This window comes from Lagopus muta, chromosome 2 (genome assembly GCF_023343835.1).
Source record: "Lagopus muta isolate bLagMut1 chromosome 2, bLagMut1 primary, whole genome shotgun sequence".
Taxonomy (NCBI): Eukaryota; Metazoa; Chordata; class Aves; order Galliformes; family Phasianidae; genus Lagopus; species Lagopus muta.
Window position 1 is genome coordinate 86619059 of NC_064434.1, and position 20419 is coordinate 86639477.

Below are 20419 nucleotides of genomic sequence, written 5' to 3' on the forward strand. Positions count from 1 at the left end.
AGCACCATGACATTCTGATGTTAATGTAGGAAAGTAAGTGCTGGTCACATCTAATTCAGCTGTTTCTTTCTGCCTCTGCAATCTGGAATCAAACGTGTTCCCTTCAATCACCTAAGCTCTCCCAAAGCCGTGGCAAGCCTAGTAATAAGCCAGCAAGAAAACATGTTTCCACGAAAAGTAGTTTAGCAGCTACAATATTTTATTGGCATGCCTCATACATGCCACATATCATCCACAGCTCGGTCCACCTTCACACTGCATTTTGAGAGAAGATCTTCCTCCCAACACAGAGGTATACAACATGCAAATGGTAGCAGACCCTGGAAATGCTGCATCCAGCTGCCAAGTGAACTCTCCTGACTTTAGATACACAGATCAGATGAAATAATGCTGCAAGATAGTAGTTCTTCTGATTTGCATCCATTTTTGTTCCATTGTTATTGCAAGCAACATGCTTGACTTGCGAATTAACATAAACAAGACTGAGTTATCATTATTTTCATCTGATTCTTGTCACCCTATTCCTTTGCTTGCCTTCTTATTTTAATAGATAACCTATCTGAAAAATAGATTATTTATTTAGAAACAAAATCCCTATAGACAACTCTTTTGGGAAGTGACTTTCAATGACTCACTAACATTTACCAGTGGCAATTTTCATCTGTGAACACACAATTTTTCTGATAAAATCACCAGGGAAACAGTATTCCAAAGTTATATTTTTGCACTAGTGCTTGAAATTGCCACAAAAATAAAAATGAATGTTAAACCTGAAAAGTGTTCAGCGTGTTGACCGTAAAAATCAACAAACCAATCTCATGACTATGTTCACAGGGACATCTAGGCTTCATTCCACAACAAATGCTGAACTGGTCTGTGTTTGACTGATCTACCTCTTTGGAGCTCTGGCTTGTTCCAGCCTTGACCTCCAGCCTTCAGTTTTCTTAATAATGTTAGTAATTTTTACATTAATCTTACTAGTCTATTTCTTCTGTAGTGCTTTTGAGTAGTTGTATCAATAGCCCTCAAAATATTCTACATTATTAGTCACAGGAAGGTCTGCTTTCCTGAAAATGGTACCACTGTCAGCATGGCAAAATTATCTGTATGGTGCTTTGGAAAAAACTCACTTTTCTGGAAAGATTTTCCATTGCCAGACCTTTTGGCTTCTTCAGCTCTGCACTTCCAGCAAACAGCGGCATCAACAAAATGATATTAGTTCTCTCCAAACCAGGCTTAGTCACTGACAACTGAAGACCAAACATTCAGCAGGTATTTAAAGAAGGGAACAAAACCTGCAGCAGATCATTTGCAGATAGTCCCAACAGGGAAAATGATACTGAAATACTCATCATGAGAAGTGGTATGTGAAAGCTACTCCAGAAACATGATGTGTTCATCTGATAACAATGTCGTGAAACTACAGACAAGAATGGGAAGAGACAGAAAATTCAGTTTTCTTCAGATATCACAAGTTCAGCCATAAAACTCAACCTTGTCAGTGCTCCATTCCTAATCCTTGCCTCACTGACCTCTGTACTAGAAACAAAGCAGAACTAGAGCTGCAATCATACACCAAAGTTTGGGTTTATTGAATCGTAAACAAATTAGACTCATTTAACATTTGCTTTATGCCTTTTGGGTTGCAAATTGAGTAAGTTATTAAATGACTAGTTATAGGCCTGACTCTCCTCTTTTACAAATCAGAATTTATCATGCAACCCCATTCCTCTGGGAAATGACTCCCCTAGACTGCATTATCTGGCACAGAAAGCACCGTGTGATGCCACGGTTAGTCTGTAAATCTTAAGCTGTTTTGTTTATCTTGATTCACAACTCCCTCTATTTCTCATCCACTTGTACACTTACCAGGCCCTCACTTCATTTCAGTTTAATTTGTGTTTCTAACCTATCCCTAATCATGTAATTTCAGAACAAAAGAAATAGAAAAACAAAAATGTAACTGCTTAATTGTAAGAACTTAGTAAACAAAGTTGTTTACTTAGTTGATGGAACTTAGTAAAAAAAAAAACAAAAATGAAAACACTAACAACCAACCAATCAAAAAACTCCCCCTAAAAAACCAAAGCCATCTACATAAACTTAACCAATACAGTATAAGTGGGTTGTCTCCAGTAATTTAAATAACATGAATTTAAACTGAAAAGCGCTGAATTGAAAAGGTGATGTTAAATGCTGCAGGGAAAAAAAAAAAGACAAAAACACAACAAAAGCAGCCAAGAGCAAAAACACCAGACTGAATGCTCTGACTGCTCAATCTGCCTTGACTGGGCTTTGATGTAATTTCTAAAATGCCTGGTAGCTACCAAGCAATGCGGCTTGATTTTCTTTTTCCCTATCTTAAGTTTTATTATTCCAATACTTTCTGCTCTGTTTAATGAAAGTTGAAACACTTAATCAGTTTAATGCTATAATTAGAAAGAGATGAAAATATTGAAAGGCACAACATGGAAATCAAACGTACAGGAACTAAATAAGATTTTTCTTAGGAAGGTACACTAGATTTCCTAGTCTGATTTTGTACTTAATGCATTTACTGCAGATTGTATCATCAACTTGGATAAGGACCACCTTGAAAAATATTTAACATGTAGATTTTCCTAGGAAAGTTAAAGGTTGTTGCATATGCTCAGCAGTTTTTCAAACCAAATTTTGAATAGCTTTTAGGCATGTTGTTAGGTATAAAAAAAAATTACAGGAGGCAGATTAAACAAAAAATAATTTTCTTACGTGTTGCTTTACTAACATATGAGTAAGAAATAGAACAAAAATGTCAGTAGATTTCCTAGCTGCTCCTCTAACCTTTCTAATGCTATGAATATCCTGTTTTTTTCTCTTGGTTGATACTTGCTAGAACTCCACCACATTGGACTCCTTTCAAGGGAGATGATACTGAGCCAAAGAGAATTTGGATATGAATTGAGACAATTTTTTTCCACCACAAAAAGATGCCTGAGTTAAAGGTCCTGGCTTGTGTTTTGACAGTTTTGAAATAAGCAACGGTTTTGGGATGAATACGAACAGCTCAACAGCACTTTACTGCAGAAATGTGCAATGCTAACATTTGCCTTACACACACAAAAAAAATCAGAATACAAGCCTGATCATTTGACACTCCAGGTCAATCTAAGAGGTTGCAAGTGTGTTTGATTTGGAAAGGAGAAACAGTCTGTACTTACCAACTAATGTTACATATACAATTAAAATATATATGGTGTTTCATGAAGTCAGAAAGCTCATGAAACCTCCCAGCACCAAAAAAAAGCCCACAAAAAACCCCAACCAAAACAATAAAACCAAACAAGAGCTGGGTCTTTCATGGAAAAGTAGTTCAAAAAAATAGAAAAGAAACAACTGCCTAACAGTCAAATAATCCTTCTTTCTCACCGGCATCCTGTACAAAAGATCTGCCTCATCTCCCATCTTTTTAGAGTAGTTAAATACATGCAGAAGAATAAAAATCAAAAAATACATATATTCTGATAGTTTGATACTACAACTCTCGTAAATCTCCTTTAAACTTCTGATCATCACAACTCAGCCAATGCCTGCTTACCGTCCTGAATGCGTTCCTATTGCAACCACCGCTCCGCTGGGATGGAAGTCGGCACAGTGGCCCGGTTCCTAAGTAGGGAGGCACAGACATGTCATTTGCCCACCTGCTCTGCACTCCAAAAAAGCCTTAAAAATCAAAGATGAACTGACAGAGTGAAAAACTACTTGACAGACAGACTTTCTTTTAATGGATCATTTTTATACTACGTGACCTTCTCACAAGTAAAAAGCTAAACTTCTTAATAAAAAGATGCTTTCACCTACATAGTAGGACAGAATTAATCAAAATATGATCTGAACAATGACTGCTAAAAATGAACTTCTAAAGCCAAACCTTTTACATCTGCACTGTAGTCTTTGTAGATGGTTTGAATAATTGGGAAGAAAACTTCCCAATTGAACTGCAACAAGCAGAAAGCACTTGGAGTTTCATTCTGATCTGGAATGAAATCACTAGAATGGCTTTGGACAACACTAACCAGATTACAGCATATACAACACCTGAAGAACCTTGTCAAGCTTATCAAAAGCTTCTGAATGGCTCTACAGTGCCTCAGTTACAAGATTTTTGCTTCTTTCAATCACATGGGACAAGATGTTACAGAAAATGAATGCCTTTTGTTTTTTTTCCAGCTTTATATTTAATGTTGAAGGGTTGACATACATCTAGCAGCCTGGTCCATTCCAGTGTGTGGTCCACAGAGTTCCACATACAAACTTGCCTATCTTGAGCACAAGTTAAAAATAAGTCTTTGAAAGGATGTGATGCCAGTCCCCAGAGTTCATCTGTATGTCCCTAGAAAGAACACATTTGATTTGATAAAGTATAAAATAAAAAGTCTCAGATCAACATACAATCAGGGAAACTTTTACAATTTTAGGGTAATAATTGAAGAAATCATTTTGCTCACCTGTACTTCTACTAGGAAACCATCATTAAATGTTCCACGTAAAACAAAGTTTCGTGAAGTACCCACTAAAAATTGATCTGCTTTTCCTTCTGCTACTGCTCTTATTGTTCCATACTGATCAGGAACCTAGGAAGAGAAACATTTGTAAAGCCACATCACATATCTTAATGTGCACTTACTTCTGAAGGCCATAAATAATGCACAATGGTACCGGAACAGCAATGCTCCTAGTAAGAAGGAAAAATCTAATCACATATGCACTAGGCAAGGACTTGACCTCAAACTTACCTCATTTATCTGTTCATTAGATACAACAGGACCTCACTCCAAAACAACTGGAATTATTCCAATTTAATAGGTCTCAGTAGAAAAAAAAAATACTGAAGTTGCACTGATTTTTAAGCATCAGATACACCAAATAAATGCACTCTACATTCTTACAACTCATAAGGATGGGAACAATATTTATAGTCACTGTCTTCTTTTCAAAAACACATTTTGAAAATTAAGAAGAATCTCATAGCCCACAGTAAATATTTCCTGATTCTTAACACTTCCTGATTAACCTTACGTAAACATTCATGTGCCATACGTCAGCAATGACTCCATGTTTTACTGAGCTTGTTTATTGCAACCTTGAACTCTCAGTGCTTTATTTTACAGTGGGCATTTGTGGGTTGTTTTTTGTGCATTTTTTTCTTCCTAAATGGGTTTGCTTTAGAAAACATGCTTACTTTAATATTAGCCTCATAGGATAGAAAACAATTACAATTGTTCAGAAAGCTGTGTGATAGGGTTCTGGTTATATTTGTCCAAATAAATAAATAAATAAATAAATAAATAAAAAGCTTTAACTTAATATATTAAAAAAAAGAAAACAAAGATTGATATGAATAGTGCTTTGTTTAAGTCTAAGGGTTGTACAGGATAACTCAACAATTACACTCAGACATGTTTTCTAACGGTCAATAGTGGACTTGGGACAGTAACAAACTCTTTTCCTTAACATTCATGTGTACTTCCATCAGAATCTTGCTATAAATAGACACTAGTTATGTTGAGTAAATCACTGCTAGAAAAACTGAGAATAAACTACTTCAAGAGGTCATCTATTGTAAGGAAAAAAAACCCACTATTTTTGAATCCGTGATGTACATTTTTTTCCAGTTTATCCTTATCACTGCCATACAGACAAATCACAGGCAGACATTTTCAATAAATATCTGCTTTTTAGATGAAGTCAAGAGAAGTTCCTCAACACAACTAATTTCTGCAGAGTATCCATACTTATCCTACTCATTATTCTTCTAATGTAAAAAGCTCAACAAAGAACTCAAATCCTGATAACACTGCCTTTATCCAGACAGGCAAACTTTAGAAAAACACGCAATACTAAAGCAAATACTCAAAAATAGGATGAACAAAAGAAACAATGGAAGAGCTGAAGATATAGCTCTCGTGGGCTAATTTCTAGGCTGAAAATTGATATGCTTTTTATTACAAAACATAATCTTCCACTTAAAAAGATAGCAACCAGAAGGTATGCTGTCATCCTAACTGTGGATACTCTAAGGAATAGGGGAATGCTCAGGATTGCTGATCATACCTTGTTAATACAACTTCCTTGTCACTCTTGCCTTCTTACCTCAATTTCCCTTTCGGGATTCAAGTCATGATCCCACAGAATGATCTTCCGGTCTTTCCCACCTCCTGTTAGCAGCATCCCATTCCTCATTTGACAGAGGGTAAATACACTGCCATCGTGAGCTTTGATTTGTCTGCTTATCTGATATACTCCTACATGCACAAAAAGAAAATAATACAAAACACCACTCGTTTTGTCAACTGAGGATTACAAGAAACTGCATTTTGGCTTAAGAGTAAAGCAACAGTGCGCAATCAATAATTGCATTTGGATTGTCAGGCTATTAGCACTGCATCGTACTGCAAACACAAGGTGGTAGTGTTTTCTTACAGGATAAGAAGATGAAATAAAAGGCGTGTCTTTCTGAAGAGAAATGTTTTGTAATTGCTCTAAAACTCGTGAACACAAGCATATTTGCTAAATACTCTAAATTTCCCGCTATCCTAGGGAACGCAGTTTTTCCTGATGCAAGAAAAACTCCCAAAGTATTGAAAAATATTTGCAGTGCAATTATTAGCAAAGAATTATTTTATTAAAAGAAACTCAAAGACTTGTCTACAGTCTTGTGGGAATGAAAATGAGGAAAAAAAGCAAATTATTTATAGCAAAGTTTCCAGGATGTGTGATCCTAATATCTGATGCTTGATGTTGCCTTACTTAAAAATAGTAAACTAGCATTTGGCAACTATCAATATAGTAGTCTACTCAGAGTAAAACACTAGAAGGAACAAGAGGAATGGAAAAATTAAATGAAAAACAGCATTAAAGGGAATCTCTTGCATTCTAATTGGGTGTTTATTTGAAAAGAACTGCTGTAGGAAAGTATATCTTAACAAGGGAAGATTTTGGGGCTTTGAAGATTTGCACATATGCAAGTAGTAAACACAGAAACCCTGAAACATCACCCACATAAATGCCAACATAATTCATCTGACTCTGGCTACAGCTGAAGTCTGTTCAAGTCAGCATGCTCTTATGCCATGAAAAAGCATTTGAGATCAAGTCTGGTTACCAATTTAATGTGATGAACTAACTAAAATATCTCATACTCGATTAAACTGATATAAATAAATGTTGTATTTGATAACTTTCGGATTATATATGGAAAATGTTATTTTGCACAAAATGAACCTCAAAATTAAACATCAGATAACTTGTTAAATTACTTTTTCATTGCAGTTTGCTTGAAAGACAAGAAAAGGTCTACCTACAGAAGCAGACTTACCTTTAAATATTTGCTTTTTACATGAATGTTTTCCTGGCATACCAATTTAAATCAGAGTGTTTGAAATAGCTGCCAAGTAAAATGAATTATCTTTGAATTTATAAGTTACCTTAGGGCTCAACTGTTCCAGGTCTGCATATGTTGGATAACAAATACTTTTTCTTTCTTTTCTACAAAACTTTTGTCTTAAAGAGTAACTTTAACCCATGTTTCAAATAAAATGGGTTTAAAACTATCCTTCACAGCCAAGACTTGAGTGCTGTCTTAATCAGACACTCCTATTTGCATAACTGCTGGATTACATTTTCCGTTCATACACAAGTCCTCCTAACAGTATCCCCTGGACTAAGTATGATATAACATAAGTCTTAAGAAACAAATGCAGCCTGCAGAATCCTCAAACCGAATCCATGGCCTCATTCAGACCACAGGATGAAAGGAAATATGATTAACTACACAGTTGTAAAATGGAAAACATTTAGATAGTTTTCTTTCACTTTGGGCAAAGAGAAACTCCAGATTGTTATTAAGTCATCAAATTCATGAGACGTGGAGTTCAGCATCACTTGTTACTAATAGCCAGGTTTTTCTTCCTATTTTGTTTCTAATGCAATTCTTTATATTTGTCTTCTACAGACTGTCTAATCTGTGATTAACTGTGAACGTATCCTACCTTTAGGTCCTTTTCCTGGAGTAGATTCTACAGTAGTTTTGCCCCATATAAGTATTATCCCACCTGAGTCTCCAGTGAGCACATCACCATTTCCCAAAAAAGCCAAACACTGAACAAATTTGGGCTTTTCATATTTCTGAAACAAAATAAGCAAGAGAAAGGGATAATTGCTTGTACTCTACATACTTAGAATAATGTATCCACACCCATACAATCCTGAATATACATAAATAGAATTTAACCTTTTTGTTGTTTGTTTACCACTCTGCTCAATCTATATGAGGTGACAACAAAACAAATTTGAAGAAAGCATGAGTAGACGATTCTATTGATTTTAAACTGACCTGATATCAAGACATTCTTACCCCAAATATCCCTTGCTTCCTTGATAACGAATTGCCACTCCAAGTCCAAAAAAATATATGAGATTTGCCACACGTTATTATGGTATTTGCATCAGTTGGATGGAATTCTACAGCGAGCACAACTTCATTTGTAGTCTGAAATAAACCAAATAATATTTATTCAGATGTTCTATTCTACTTTTACTAGAAACTCATGTAAAAACCCAGGTTTCAGAACAAAGATAGGAGGAGCTACACAGGTTGTTCTATATATGAAAGAATCTGTAAATTCCCTCCTAAACTGGTTGGCTGAATGACTGCACAAATCCTTTTCGTATCATCTATTCATACTTGTTTTTTAGCTTGTTGTTTTTTAAAATCAAATCTCAGTAAAAAAGTCTGTGCTTTATATTCACTTTCCAAATCACAAGAACTTTGCTTTTTAGCATAGCTAAGAATTTTGCCATGGGAACTGAGTGAAATACAAAAACACGTTTTTGTATTGAACACTGTTTAGTTTCTGCACAGACTTTTCTGAGTAAAAAAACTGTGATAGAAATAACTCAGGCAACCGTAGCATACCAGGATTATATACATTATTCTCTTTCTGAAATTCTATAAAAATTCCTTTGCATTCTTTCTCTCTCCATAAAAGAGAGTCAAAAAGAAGCCTGCTCAATTCAAAGCTCTGAAACATAGTGTACATCCTTTGTAGTTTTACTAGTCGCATATACTTCTACTGAATAATTAACACCTCAGCGAATATTATATCCCTACCAATGAATTTTACAAACAAACTGACTGGTCATTTTTCTGACTTATAAAGTAAACACTACAAGCCTTAATTTGAGGTAATTTTCTGGAGGCAATTATTCTGCATAACAGATAAATTCATTTATGCCCTTTTACTTCTATGGTATTTAAGCACATGCCTTAAAAGAGTATACTTAAGTGTTGCTGAATCAGCACCCAGGCAAGAACTGTAGCTTGGCCTCATCCCACTCCAATATTTTTGGCTCACTTGAGGAGAACAATCTTCTTAAATTTAATTTGTTGTTTATGAATGCATTTAGCTCAAGGGAGGAAACTCTCTGCTCACACTGAACCCAGCTGTTGGTGAGGTGCTCAAGATATTCTAAGACAAAGTCCTAAACATGAATAACTGAAGCTGTCACGGCTGATTTGTTTGCTAGCCAGTTCTGAAGCACTAAGGACTGAAGGGTAAAGGTAAAAGTAGTCAGAACACAATAAAATACAATCTACAGAATGTGCCGAATAACTTGATATTAAATATCTGCAAGGAATTAAAATAAAAACAAAAGCTGACGTTTAATTACATTAACTCTTATAGAACAGTGCATAGCTACTATCGGTACACATGATTTAGGGAAAATGGGCCCCCAAGACCTGATTTTTGAATTTGCAGGTTTGTAATCACATAGAAATGTTTGCTTATAGAGTATTTCACACACTGATTCATGACTAAAATAAATTTAAAAAAAAACAAACAAACCAAAACTCAGTTCCACATCTATATTTATCTGTTTGCTTGTTGCAAGCAAGATGTCTTAAAACAGGGAGTTCAGCAGCAAGTTGTTATTGGATTGGGTGTTGCCAGTGGAATCAGCTTTACACCAAAACTTCTCATCAACCAGAAATTCAGCAGCTCACAAGGGAATCAGGAAAGCAGAACAAATGGCTATCTACAGAAGTGTATCTACCCAACAAATCTATGTCTGCAACCTAATTCAGAGAAAAATGAAAATAAAACATACACACATTTTAATATAAAGAATTATACACTGAATCATCACTTCAGGTCCTTCAAAGTTCCCAGGAACTATTTTTACTTTTTAATTAAGAAAAGACTAGAGGAGTGTTTTATTTAGATTAGCCCTTGGATAAGAGTAAAATTTAATTATGTGTTCCAATATTCAAAACTCTTCCAATGTACAAGTTAAGAACACATTTCTTTTGTGCCCTTATAAAACCCAGCAGTATTCTAATTAAGATCAAATTTGTGTCTCACAAAATTATTGTATTTTTGAGAATAAAAGCATTTGTACTTTAGAATAGGCATCTGTGTTATATTTACCTTTATTTCTGCTACTTTTGATTTTTTCTGCCAATCCCATACAGTGAGCATATGTTCATTAGAGTCATCAATTACACACAAATGAGTACCAGAATCCTAAAAGAAAACGGCAAAGAATTATCAAACCATATTCAGAAACGAGGCACAGCAGTAACATTTAAAAACCACAGGAGTAGAAATATAAATCAAGCAAGTCCTTTGTAAGGAATTATATGATAGTATATCTGGTATCTCCTTTTTGCTTACAGGTAAGAAATATTTTTCCACAATCTCACAACAAATCATCATGTTTCAAAATACATTCTAGGAAAGCTTTAGAGTATCTTGCCAAATCTTTCCCTCCCCGTTCTTCTTTTATTAAATTTTCTAAGTAAATATATATAATTATCATTCTAGTAGCATAAACGTTTCTCCCTTTTTCTATTCTGCAAATACATTGTTTTTCCTCAAGTCTCAGAACACACAGTTCCAATGTGGTTTTCTTTCTTAACGGTGACCATCACACACACAACTTTGCAGTATTAACATTCAGAACATCTTTTTCTCATCACTCATCTTTTTCCTCACAGACATTAAGTACTGACCAGCTTCATTATGTAGTTGGTAAAACTGAATGAAGCAAGGTAACGCTTTCAAAACAAAATGGTGATTACAGAAGCAGAAAAATGTCACATCTACAGTGTTAAATAACTGAAGCGGCTCATACTTGCACAAGCCAGCTGCTTCAAGCACATGTGTAGAAAGATTTGGAGGATGCCTTGTTTATTTTAAAGTTGATTAGTGCAGTTCAGACCACGTTCTCTAACAAATTATAAAACAGAGGTGGTTGAAATTTTTATTCCCCAATACTAATGCTATCATGAGCAGTACTACGCAAACACATTCCAATTAAGTGGAAAAAAAACCCTTGAGAGAGCATTGGCAACACAGACTGCTTTTGTGTGGGTTAGGGGGATTATGTGATAAAAGCGGAGCTCTAGGTACTTCACATTCACTTTTTCAGTTTAATAAAAGCTAACATTCCAAATTCCTTAGATTGTTGGGTTTTTATTTTTATTTTCATTTTTCTTCTTCTTTTAATTGAATGGTGGCACATGCATTTATTTGCCTTAAAGTTAAAAGGTTCCTGGTTTGTTACAGTGATAGGAATTAGAAATTACAGTTTTCTTCTTACATAATTTTATGCTATACCTTACTCATAAAATAGGCTGGTTTTTTTTATATATTTCATAACAGACAAAGACATAACTAACTGAGCAATGTTTTGATGTTTGGTGAAATAGCAGCAAGAGAGCATAAGCATTTATTTTTCAACAGGTGTCTGAAGATGCTCAAAATTCAACCGGTCCTCCACAGTCCTACACAACCTGCCCTGGATGAGGCAATCATGAGAGGTCTCTTACCACCTAATCTGTTCTGTAATTCTGTGTAAGCAAAATACCGCTGGGTTTGGGTTTTTTCGTGTTTTTTTTTTTTTTTTTTTTTTGTGTGTGTGTGTGTGTGTGTGTGTGTGTGTGTGTGTGTGTGTTTGTTTTGTTTTTAAACAACAATTCTCTGCTGCTGCAAGAATAGCAGCGTGGATTTTCAGGAGGTTGATACCTCCTAGTGATTTGGTAAAAACGCGAAGGCAGCTTAAAGATTAAAATACATGTATTGTACACAAAAAAAAAAACCTCAGCAGCAGATTTGAAATGAGAATTTTATCAGTGACAAACAACACAACACATTTTCATTTCTTACTATTCTGATAAATTCTGTGGGCACAGTGACAGCACTTATAAGATTTGTATTATTCTATGTAAAATTACGAAGCACAAATTGATTTTTTTTTTTTTAATTTCCTGTTCATGGATAAAATCCTATTACAGCAGTGCAAGCAGCCAAGCTACCCTTTCCATCAGAGCCCACTAAAACATGTCCATGAAGCTCAGTAACATGCTTGTTTTTAACATCCAAACAAATAAAAGCTCCGTCTTGTCCCACCCCAACCACCAAGCCCAGTGCAGGTTTCAATTTCCAGCCAAGGTATTTCTGTGCCTCCTATTTATTCACAGAGCTTGTTTGTTGCCACAACTCTACAACTGCAATTTCTGTTTTTCACCTCGCTCGTCAGCTGTTTTTATAGAGTACACTGAGACTTTACTAACACGCTTGTAATACCAAAGCAGGTCAGCAAGGCAATCACATTCAGAAGGGTCAGACAAATCAGTTATATACCCCAATAGCAGCATCTGTCTTACCGCTTTTGAAAAATCCAAGCACCCAACTCCACGCTCGAAAGTCCCCAGGCCGATAACCTGCAGTGTCACCAGGCTCACTGAGTCCCACACTCTAACATGGGGCTGCAAGGGCTGTGCAAAAGCAATGGGACAAACAGTGTCATCGGCAGCAAAAGCATCCAATGAAGCCATCAGGTTATGACATGCTATCCAAGCAACAAACTGGGGTGAAATGCAGATGAGTTGTGTCATTGCTGCTGTTGGACTGTGTCTTGAACCTCAAGAGGCAAGAATTGAGACGGCTTCTGCCCACTGCGTGGGAGCTACAGATATCATGTGGGCATCTGGTACTTGTGAAAATAAATCCGTGCAGTTTAAACCATTGAACAAATAATGGAAGAGCCATCTTGAATTTCAAACCCCAGACTTAAACACCTTGCACAACTGAAAACATATTTTTTATAACATATTTTTTAAAACATAGAAGTACGCAGAAAATAATATTAAAAAACACAACCCTAGTTGTACTGAGTCACCTAATTATAACCAATCACTCAAGGAAAACCTCCAAAGGTATATTTCATCTAACTACTACCCCAAAACAGGTTAGCTTCATAAATGCAAAACAATTACAAATTAAGTAGGAATTGGCTTAGGGACAGCATTCACCATAAAAAAAAACAAACCGAAACAGAAAAAACCACATAGTTAAGCAAAAGTTCAGTGGAAATTACAACAATATCTATACAATGCCCGCAGAGATTTCTCAAAAAAAAAAAAAAAAAAAAAAGATGTTGAACATTTGAGTAAGGGATGTACTTAATGTGTTTCTATGTTTCAAGGCATCTGTGTTATTTTCTTTATAACCTTTGTGAAGATAATCTCATTATTCAACTTAGCTCACCACGGACAAGAACTTTTAACTATGCTTGTCCTTAACTGAGCAAGCTTTCTAGCAAAGCTTGACGCACCTTCAACAGATTCCCAAAGTTGGTTTCCCTTCCCATGAAGCCTTATGAGCACATGGACCCACCGAACCGGGGTTTATTTTCCTCTGGGAGAAGAGTCATTGAAAGAGATGTAATAATTGATGTAGCCTTACAAATCAATTACAAGGCTCACAGTTGCTTGCAGGATTAAATATGAATTTTCCATGTCACAGATTGAAGACTATGAGCCTCTACTCTTTTTGATGTATGGCTGAGTGCCTATGTGGTAATATCTATCACTAGAAATATATACTATTAACCTTGGAAATAGCAAAATATCTCACTAAATGCAGTGCATAAGAAAAACTGCAAACAGAAGGTGATCATGAAATTAAAAAGAAAAACAAAACAATTTTCCCTGATTTTCAAAACAAGACACTACTGCTCAACAGCTCTATTACTTACCCTTCCATCTTTATCCACTCCAGCTAACTGTCCTGTTGCAATTCTAATTTTGTCTGGATGAACTGCAAGACTAAGACAGACAGAAATATGACTTGCTTTTGCTGTCATCAGCCTTCAGAACTGAGAGGTTTTTTCTTTTTTTCTCCCTTTTTTTTTTTAATTTTTATTTTTCAACAGAAGCCCATGAAGTCATTTGTGATCCTAGATCCCACTTCTAATGAGACAGCTTGAAAATTTTCTTTGTCAGACTATTTTGTCACATATAATACTGCAAAATCCTGTGTTAATCAGGATTTTGTAATGGCTGCTGGCATACAACCAGGAGTGCCACAAGAGCCACTTCCACATGTGCTCAGAGAAATAAATCTCAGGTTTGCACTATACTGGGAGTCTACTGTAACAAAATACACATTGTCTCATGTTGAACTTCCTAGATATAGTTACCTGCCATTTTTATAAGCACTACAGCATACTTCATATGCCCAAAGCTTTGGATAGCACAGGTTTGTGCTATCCAAAAAACAGCTAGGAGGATGGTCAAGGGTACATGGACCCAGGAGTTAAGGACTACTGTCTCTAATGAAAATCTCCAATGTGGTACACTCTCAGTGTAAGTCAAAATCTGCTTTTGCTTTGAAGGTAATGTAAAAAAACAAACAAACAAACAAAAAACAAACAGATACAATAATTTCCAAGTCCACATCCTCTTACTCCTGCTTATTTTTTTACTAGCCTTGTCATTTGCTTCCTCTGTAAAGTTACGAAGGTGAGGAAACTAAGACAACAGGCAAGACGGAAGTAGGTGGGGGAATTAATAAGTCAGGATGGTAGACACCAAAATGTTTAAAATTCAGTCTAAGTTTCTGAAAGAATGTAAATAACACAAGTCTGGTGGCATTCTTCCCACAGGAAGCAATTACAGTTATGAAAGCAGGCTAGAAGAAAAGAGGTTTAGACAGCAACTCCTTTCTTCCACTCAGGTATAGTAAGGATATACCATTCAAATCAAAGCTCTCTACTACTTTTCAGACTAATGTTGTGAAGTGACCAACTAACTACATTTGCATCAACAATGACATTGGCTTCAATTTTCCTGCTTTTATGTTTTGTTTGAAAGTGTCTTTCTCTCACCTCAGATGGTCTAAATACTTGGATGGGGCACTATTCAAAAATGAGAAAATTATCATCTGTCTTCCATTTGATTTTCTAATTCTCCTTAAGTCTACAAATTGCCATATTGCCTTTAGCTGCTTGATCTAAAAATTTGGTTGATGTCAGTTTTTAATTCTTGGAGTATGTATTTAGAACAACTTATTCAGATACTCCATCTCTAATCTGGCACTTCTAGAGTGTCTACATATCTGGTTTTAAATTTAAGCCAGAAACACTAAGCTAGTGTGGAGTACTCTAGCTCTGTTCATTTGTATGGTGTTCACTACAGTGAAATCTACTGAGACAAATGAAACAAAAGAATAACTACAATTATGATGATATTAATGAGATCACAGATACAGTAAAAGAATTAAAATAACGCCTTACTGAATTATGACACACATACACACAAATGTTTTATACTAACCATTTAACGCAGTCTGTATGACCCAGGTAGTGTCGTTGAGTTCTCTCTTCATAATTAAATAGTACCACAACTGATGCTATGAAATATACAATTTCTCCGGTAGGAAGGAGGTAAACATTGGCTCTACAATCTCTTCCACGGTACCCATATCTATATGCATATTTTTTAAGTCAAGGTTTTATAATCATTGTATATCACAAAAATAAGAAACAACAACCGTTGAAAGGATGTTTCCTGGGGATCTCTCATGTCACGAAGTGCCATTTTTGTTTTCTTCTGAAACTACAGCACAATTTTAGTAACAGTTTAAAAATTAAACTTTTAATTAAATTTTTAAATTAAAAAAATAAACTTTTAATTAAATTTTTAAATTAAAAAATTAAAATAAAAAAATAATATTAAAATAAATATATTAAAAAGAATCAAGACTTCAGAAAAGCGATCACTGTTAAAAAGTGATAATCATTGATGTGAAAATGTAAGACACTGGGGTAAAACAAAATGTAACTGTGTCACCTTACAGAAATTCTCAATATGAATTTTCATGATGTAGCAGCAGGATGTCACTATCCAGGCTTAACACCTTTAACAGCAGTAGAGTTGGGCACTTCCATGCTGGGGACCAGTATGTTGGCTCTGTTTGGCTTTTCAAAACAAGCATGTGAAAATTCCTTCAGAAAAATGCAAACTTTGGCACAGCAGCTGCCAAGTTCAGGAAATAGTGTTTTAGAATGCTTTAGAGTATTTTTAAAGCAAATAAATCTTAAAAGGAACTGATAGTAAAAAATAGTCTACCCTAAACAACCCAATATACATAAAACGGATGATTTTTCTAAAAAGCCTGCATTACTTCCCTGCCCCTACAGCATTCAGAGTTTTTAAGCACTACAATCCAGACTTGGTTAGCCACAATCAAATTTTACTATAACTTGTTATTACTTTGAAACTGGTGCAACTTTCTCCATTTAGACTATTAATGTGGTGGTCTACCTGTTTTTCAAGTCCCACAGTCAGTAAGTACTATTGAAATCATCACTCAGACTGCAGTAGTAGCTCTGAGATCTTAATTGTAAAAAAAAAACCAAACAAAAAACCATCAAACTTTCCTGTTATGTCCTGCACAACACACAAGACAGAGGTTCCCAATTCAGCACCAACTACATCTGCAACAAGAAAGAAAAAACATGCAACTTTGGCTGAAGGATTCCAAGCTCTTGGATAATCAGAAAGAAAGGACAAAGTCAAAGACCAACATGGAGAAATTTGAATGGCTCAAGCTAGCCGTCTCTTATTAAAAGCAGGCATAGTGGGCCAAATTTTGGAGCATCTAAACTAATATCTCCCCACTTGACAGCCTGGCCTCTGTTATTCTCGGACAAGGGCTACCTTTCTACCAAAAATACCACCACACCCCTCTCGATGTCACCCTCCACTCCCAAAAAAACCCCTGCATGCTACCAGCAAATAAAGTTATTTCCTCTTATGTAGTCTTATTAAACTACAGTAATACTATGCTACTAGAACACTTGCAAAATTAAACAAAATCATTAAATACTGTAAGTAAACCATGGTTTGAAGAGGGATAATGCATTCAGTCTTCAATTAAGTGCCTTAAGATCAAGGAAACGGGAACAGATTCCCATATTGTAGAATAATACAGTGACTCTGAAGATGAAATTATTCACTGTTTTCTTTAACAAATGATATCAGGAGAAATACTGATGTAACAGAATGGTGAGATGAGAAGAAAGGATGCTTCTGATTCTTCTTTATCACCATTTAACTTCTCACCAATTTTTCCACCTTTAAACATCAGTGGAACAAAAAGAAACTCTAGAATGGCCCTTCACAAAAGCAAAACAAAACAAAGTGAACTTTCAGAAATGATGGGCTATAAGCCAATGAAAATATTATTTCTATACAGAAACACAGAGAACACTAGTCTAAATGCCATCTCAAAGAAGAAAGGCAGATTGTGTTCATCTCCTGAAAATAGCAAGGACTGCAATGGCAAGGATTTATTGAGACTGACATCTTTGAACATTCATCCTTTTGTAGCAGTTTAACATGCAAAGCTATGGCTAAATATTTTGGCATTCACTACTGAGCTTCAGTATTCACCAATGCTGCAAAAATAAAAAAATTGTTTTCTCAGCCCATTCCTTTCCTTCAATCCCTGTACAAATTACAGTACCAAACAGTGGCAGCATTTTTAAGGGCATGCAAAGCCATAACCTGTTTTGCAAGAGAAATTTTTACTTTCCTCAAAACAAGAAGTGTTGCTGCTCCACAGAACGTCTTCCCGTCACCAAACTCCCAGAACAAAGTAGCAGAGATGCATTAATATAATAATTGCCCTTTCTCTACAGAAAAACAAACAAACAAACAAACAAACAAACACAACAAAAAAAAAGCCACAAATTTGATGCTTAACTTATACTAAATTTCAATGTTTATCTTTCAGTGAGGCTGATGTTCCAACCAGGGAAATTCAGAGGTAACCGTCTTAATATTGTGAGGGCTTCTCACCAATCACAAGAACTGTTTTGCCATAAAAAAAAAGACATACTTCACAGATTTTATTGTTTTTTGTTTGTTTGTTTTGAAGTGGATAAGAACAGTCATGGCCCCATGAAGTGATCTCATTGAACAATAGAATTTAATAGCATTGTTACTGCTGACTTGAATTATTCTTACAAAGAAAAGCACCAGTGCTAAAAATAAGCTTACAAAAAGGAGTCAGAAATTCCCTCCAGGAACTGAGTAACTTTACACTGGGAGAAGGAAGTTGAAAAGTCACTGTCACTCATTAGTAACACTAATGGTGATCTCAGCAGCTACTATAGCAGCCCATTCTCCTATTATTAGGAATTCCAGAGATTCCTTAAACAATTCTGAATTGAAGCAAGACTGTATCATAAAGCAGGGATGTCTAAACTAAATTAAAATGAAATCACTCAAGAAGCAGACACACTCAAGAGCTCAGATTTCCCCATGAACTACTTTATCCTGCCAAGTCACTTAGTTCTTTTCCAAGTGACAGGGCAGGGCAAAGAACAGCAGGGTGTTTTCTACTGAACCTATAGTTCTGGCAATCATTTGTTGAAAATATTCCTACTCCCCAAAACAACAACAAGCAAACACCAAAAGCCCTACCCTACCTCAAAACTTTTTCCCTCTCTTCTTGCCTGGAAGATGTTTATTCTCACAGTTCATCATTTAGCCTGTAAATGGCATGCTACAGAAAGGTAATATCAAAGGCAAGCCTGACTGTAAACAACCATCCAGAAGGTAACTGCCGGAGAAATAAAAGGTGTTCAAAACAAAGCATACAGATTGAACTACCAAACACTTGATTGCAAATCAAATGTTTCAGTTGCAAAAAACTGGCATCACTAAAATACCCTGTGAATCACTGTCCCATGTATTGTTCATAAAGTTCACAGGCTTCAGTCTGCAATTATATTTGGATTTTATGGCTGGCTTGCAGACTTATCAGCCTTTGCATGACTACAAGATTTGCAGCTATAACTTTGTGTCTCAAGAACCGAATGCCAATTTTGTTCAACGTCATACAAATCAATATTATTGCTTCAAAAACTTCCCAGCTTTCTCCTCATTGTTTTCTTCAGCATCATATCTAAAAGATATTCTACAAACAGAAACATACCAGTCTCATTTAGGACTATATTTTCTTAAACAGACTGTAAAAACATGTGGGCATTTTGTTTACACAAGATATATTTCACTTTAATTAGCCCTCAGCACAGAACTGGTTTAACCTGAAATTGAGGTCCTTGGACACTGAATAAGCATTTCCACACTGGGATTTGCACATACTTAGCTGATGGTATGATTTCATGATCAGCTTTCATCAGTCCAAACTTCTTGCTGCTGCTGAAAAAGTATGTTGGACCTTCCTCCAGTGTGCTGGTTGTGCTCCTTGTGTGTTTATGGAACAAATCAAATTAATGAGTTGATCCAGCTGAAAGTTAACTCCACAAAAAAGATTGTATTTCAGCCAGATCAGCAACTGACTCAATTCATTCCATGGTCATATTAGTGCCAGCATCAGCACTGAGGAGCGGGGACACTAGGAAAGGCAGGGCACCACAGCTTCATAAAGACTGAGTAAGAGCTCAGTTTTCTTTCTGATCATACTAGTAAACCCAAATTCCTCCTTTATTTTCTAAGCTTTTACAATCTTTCTGCAAAGTTGAACGGACTCTAGCTCCACAATTTCTCTTCATAACTGAGTATCCAGTATCATTAGCTTCCCCCAATAAAAGCAGGAAAATAATAGGGAAATCATCTTTCCTAAAATGACTAAGAAAGGATAGTTAAAAAAGATGCGTGTCTTAGTTGCTATGGGATATGCTGAGAGAACTCCTCTCTGTACACATCTCCTGACATATGACAGTGCGTCATCAATATTTCTAAAAAACTTATTGCTTTCAGCAAGATCAGAAGGATCAAGCTTCAGATTATTACATCAACTCAAGTGCTGTCTAGACATGTTCTTTTACAGAAGGACTAAAAAGCTTAATTATACAATCAAAACTTATTAGAAGATTCTGTAGAGATGGGAAGATATGAAAGAAGGCCCAAATGTGTGCAGAAGCATTTGTTATGAGCTCCAGATTTACTAAGCCTGAAGAATTTTTGTCAGCCACATAGCTACTCACCTCCTCAGAAAAAATTATTTACATAAAGTACACCGCTCTCCCCAGTAAATGAATCCCTTCAATTCAGAGTTGA

At 35.7% G+C, this 20419-nt stretch overlaps 1 protein-coding gene across 7 annotated transcripts in view; it reads right to left on the reverse strand.

Annotated features, from left to right (window-relative positions):
* The window catches only part of EML4 (EMAP like 4), a 156147-nt gene that overhangs the window by 17739 nt on the left and 117989 nt on the right, over positions 1–20419 (reverse strand). For all 7 annotated transcript variants that reach the window (XM_048934797.1, XM_048934798.1, XM_048934801.1 and 4 more), the window contains 10 exons: positions 15662–15811; positions 14083–14152; positions 12710–12820; positions 10470–10565; positions 8396–8530; positions 8031–8166; positions 6133–6284; positions 4488–4613; positions 4241–4372; positions 3578–3645 (listed from right to left, as the gene is read on the reverse strand). In XM_048934797.1, the coding sequence (XP_048790754.1) occupies positions 3578–3645; positions 4241–4372; positions 4488–4613; positions 6133–6284; positions 8031–8166; positions 8396–8530; positions 10470–10565; positions 12710–12820; positions 14083–14152; positions 15662–15811 (1176 nt within the window). The remainder of the gene's footprint in view (positions 1–3577; positions 3646–4240; positions 4373–4487; positions 4614–6132; positions 6285–8030; positions 8167–8395; positions 8531–10469; positions 10566–12709; positions 12821–14082; positions 14153–15661; positions 15812–20419) is intronic.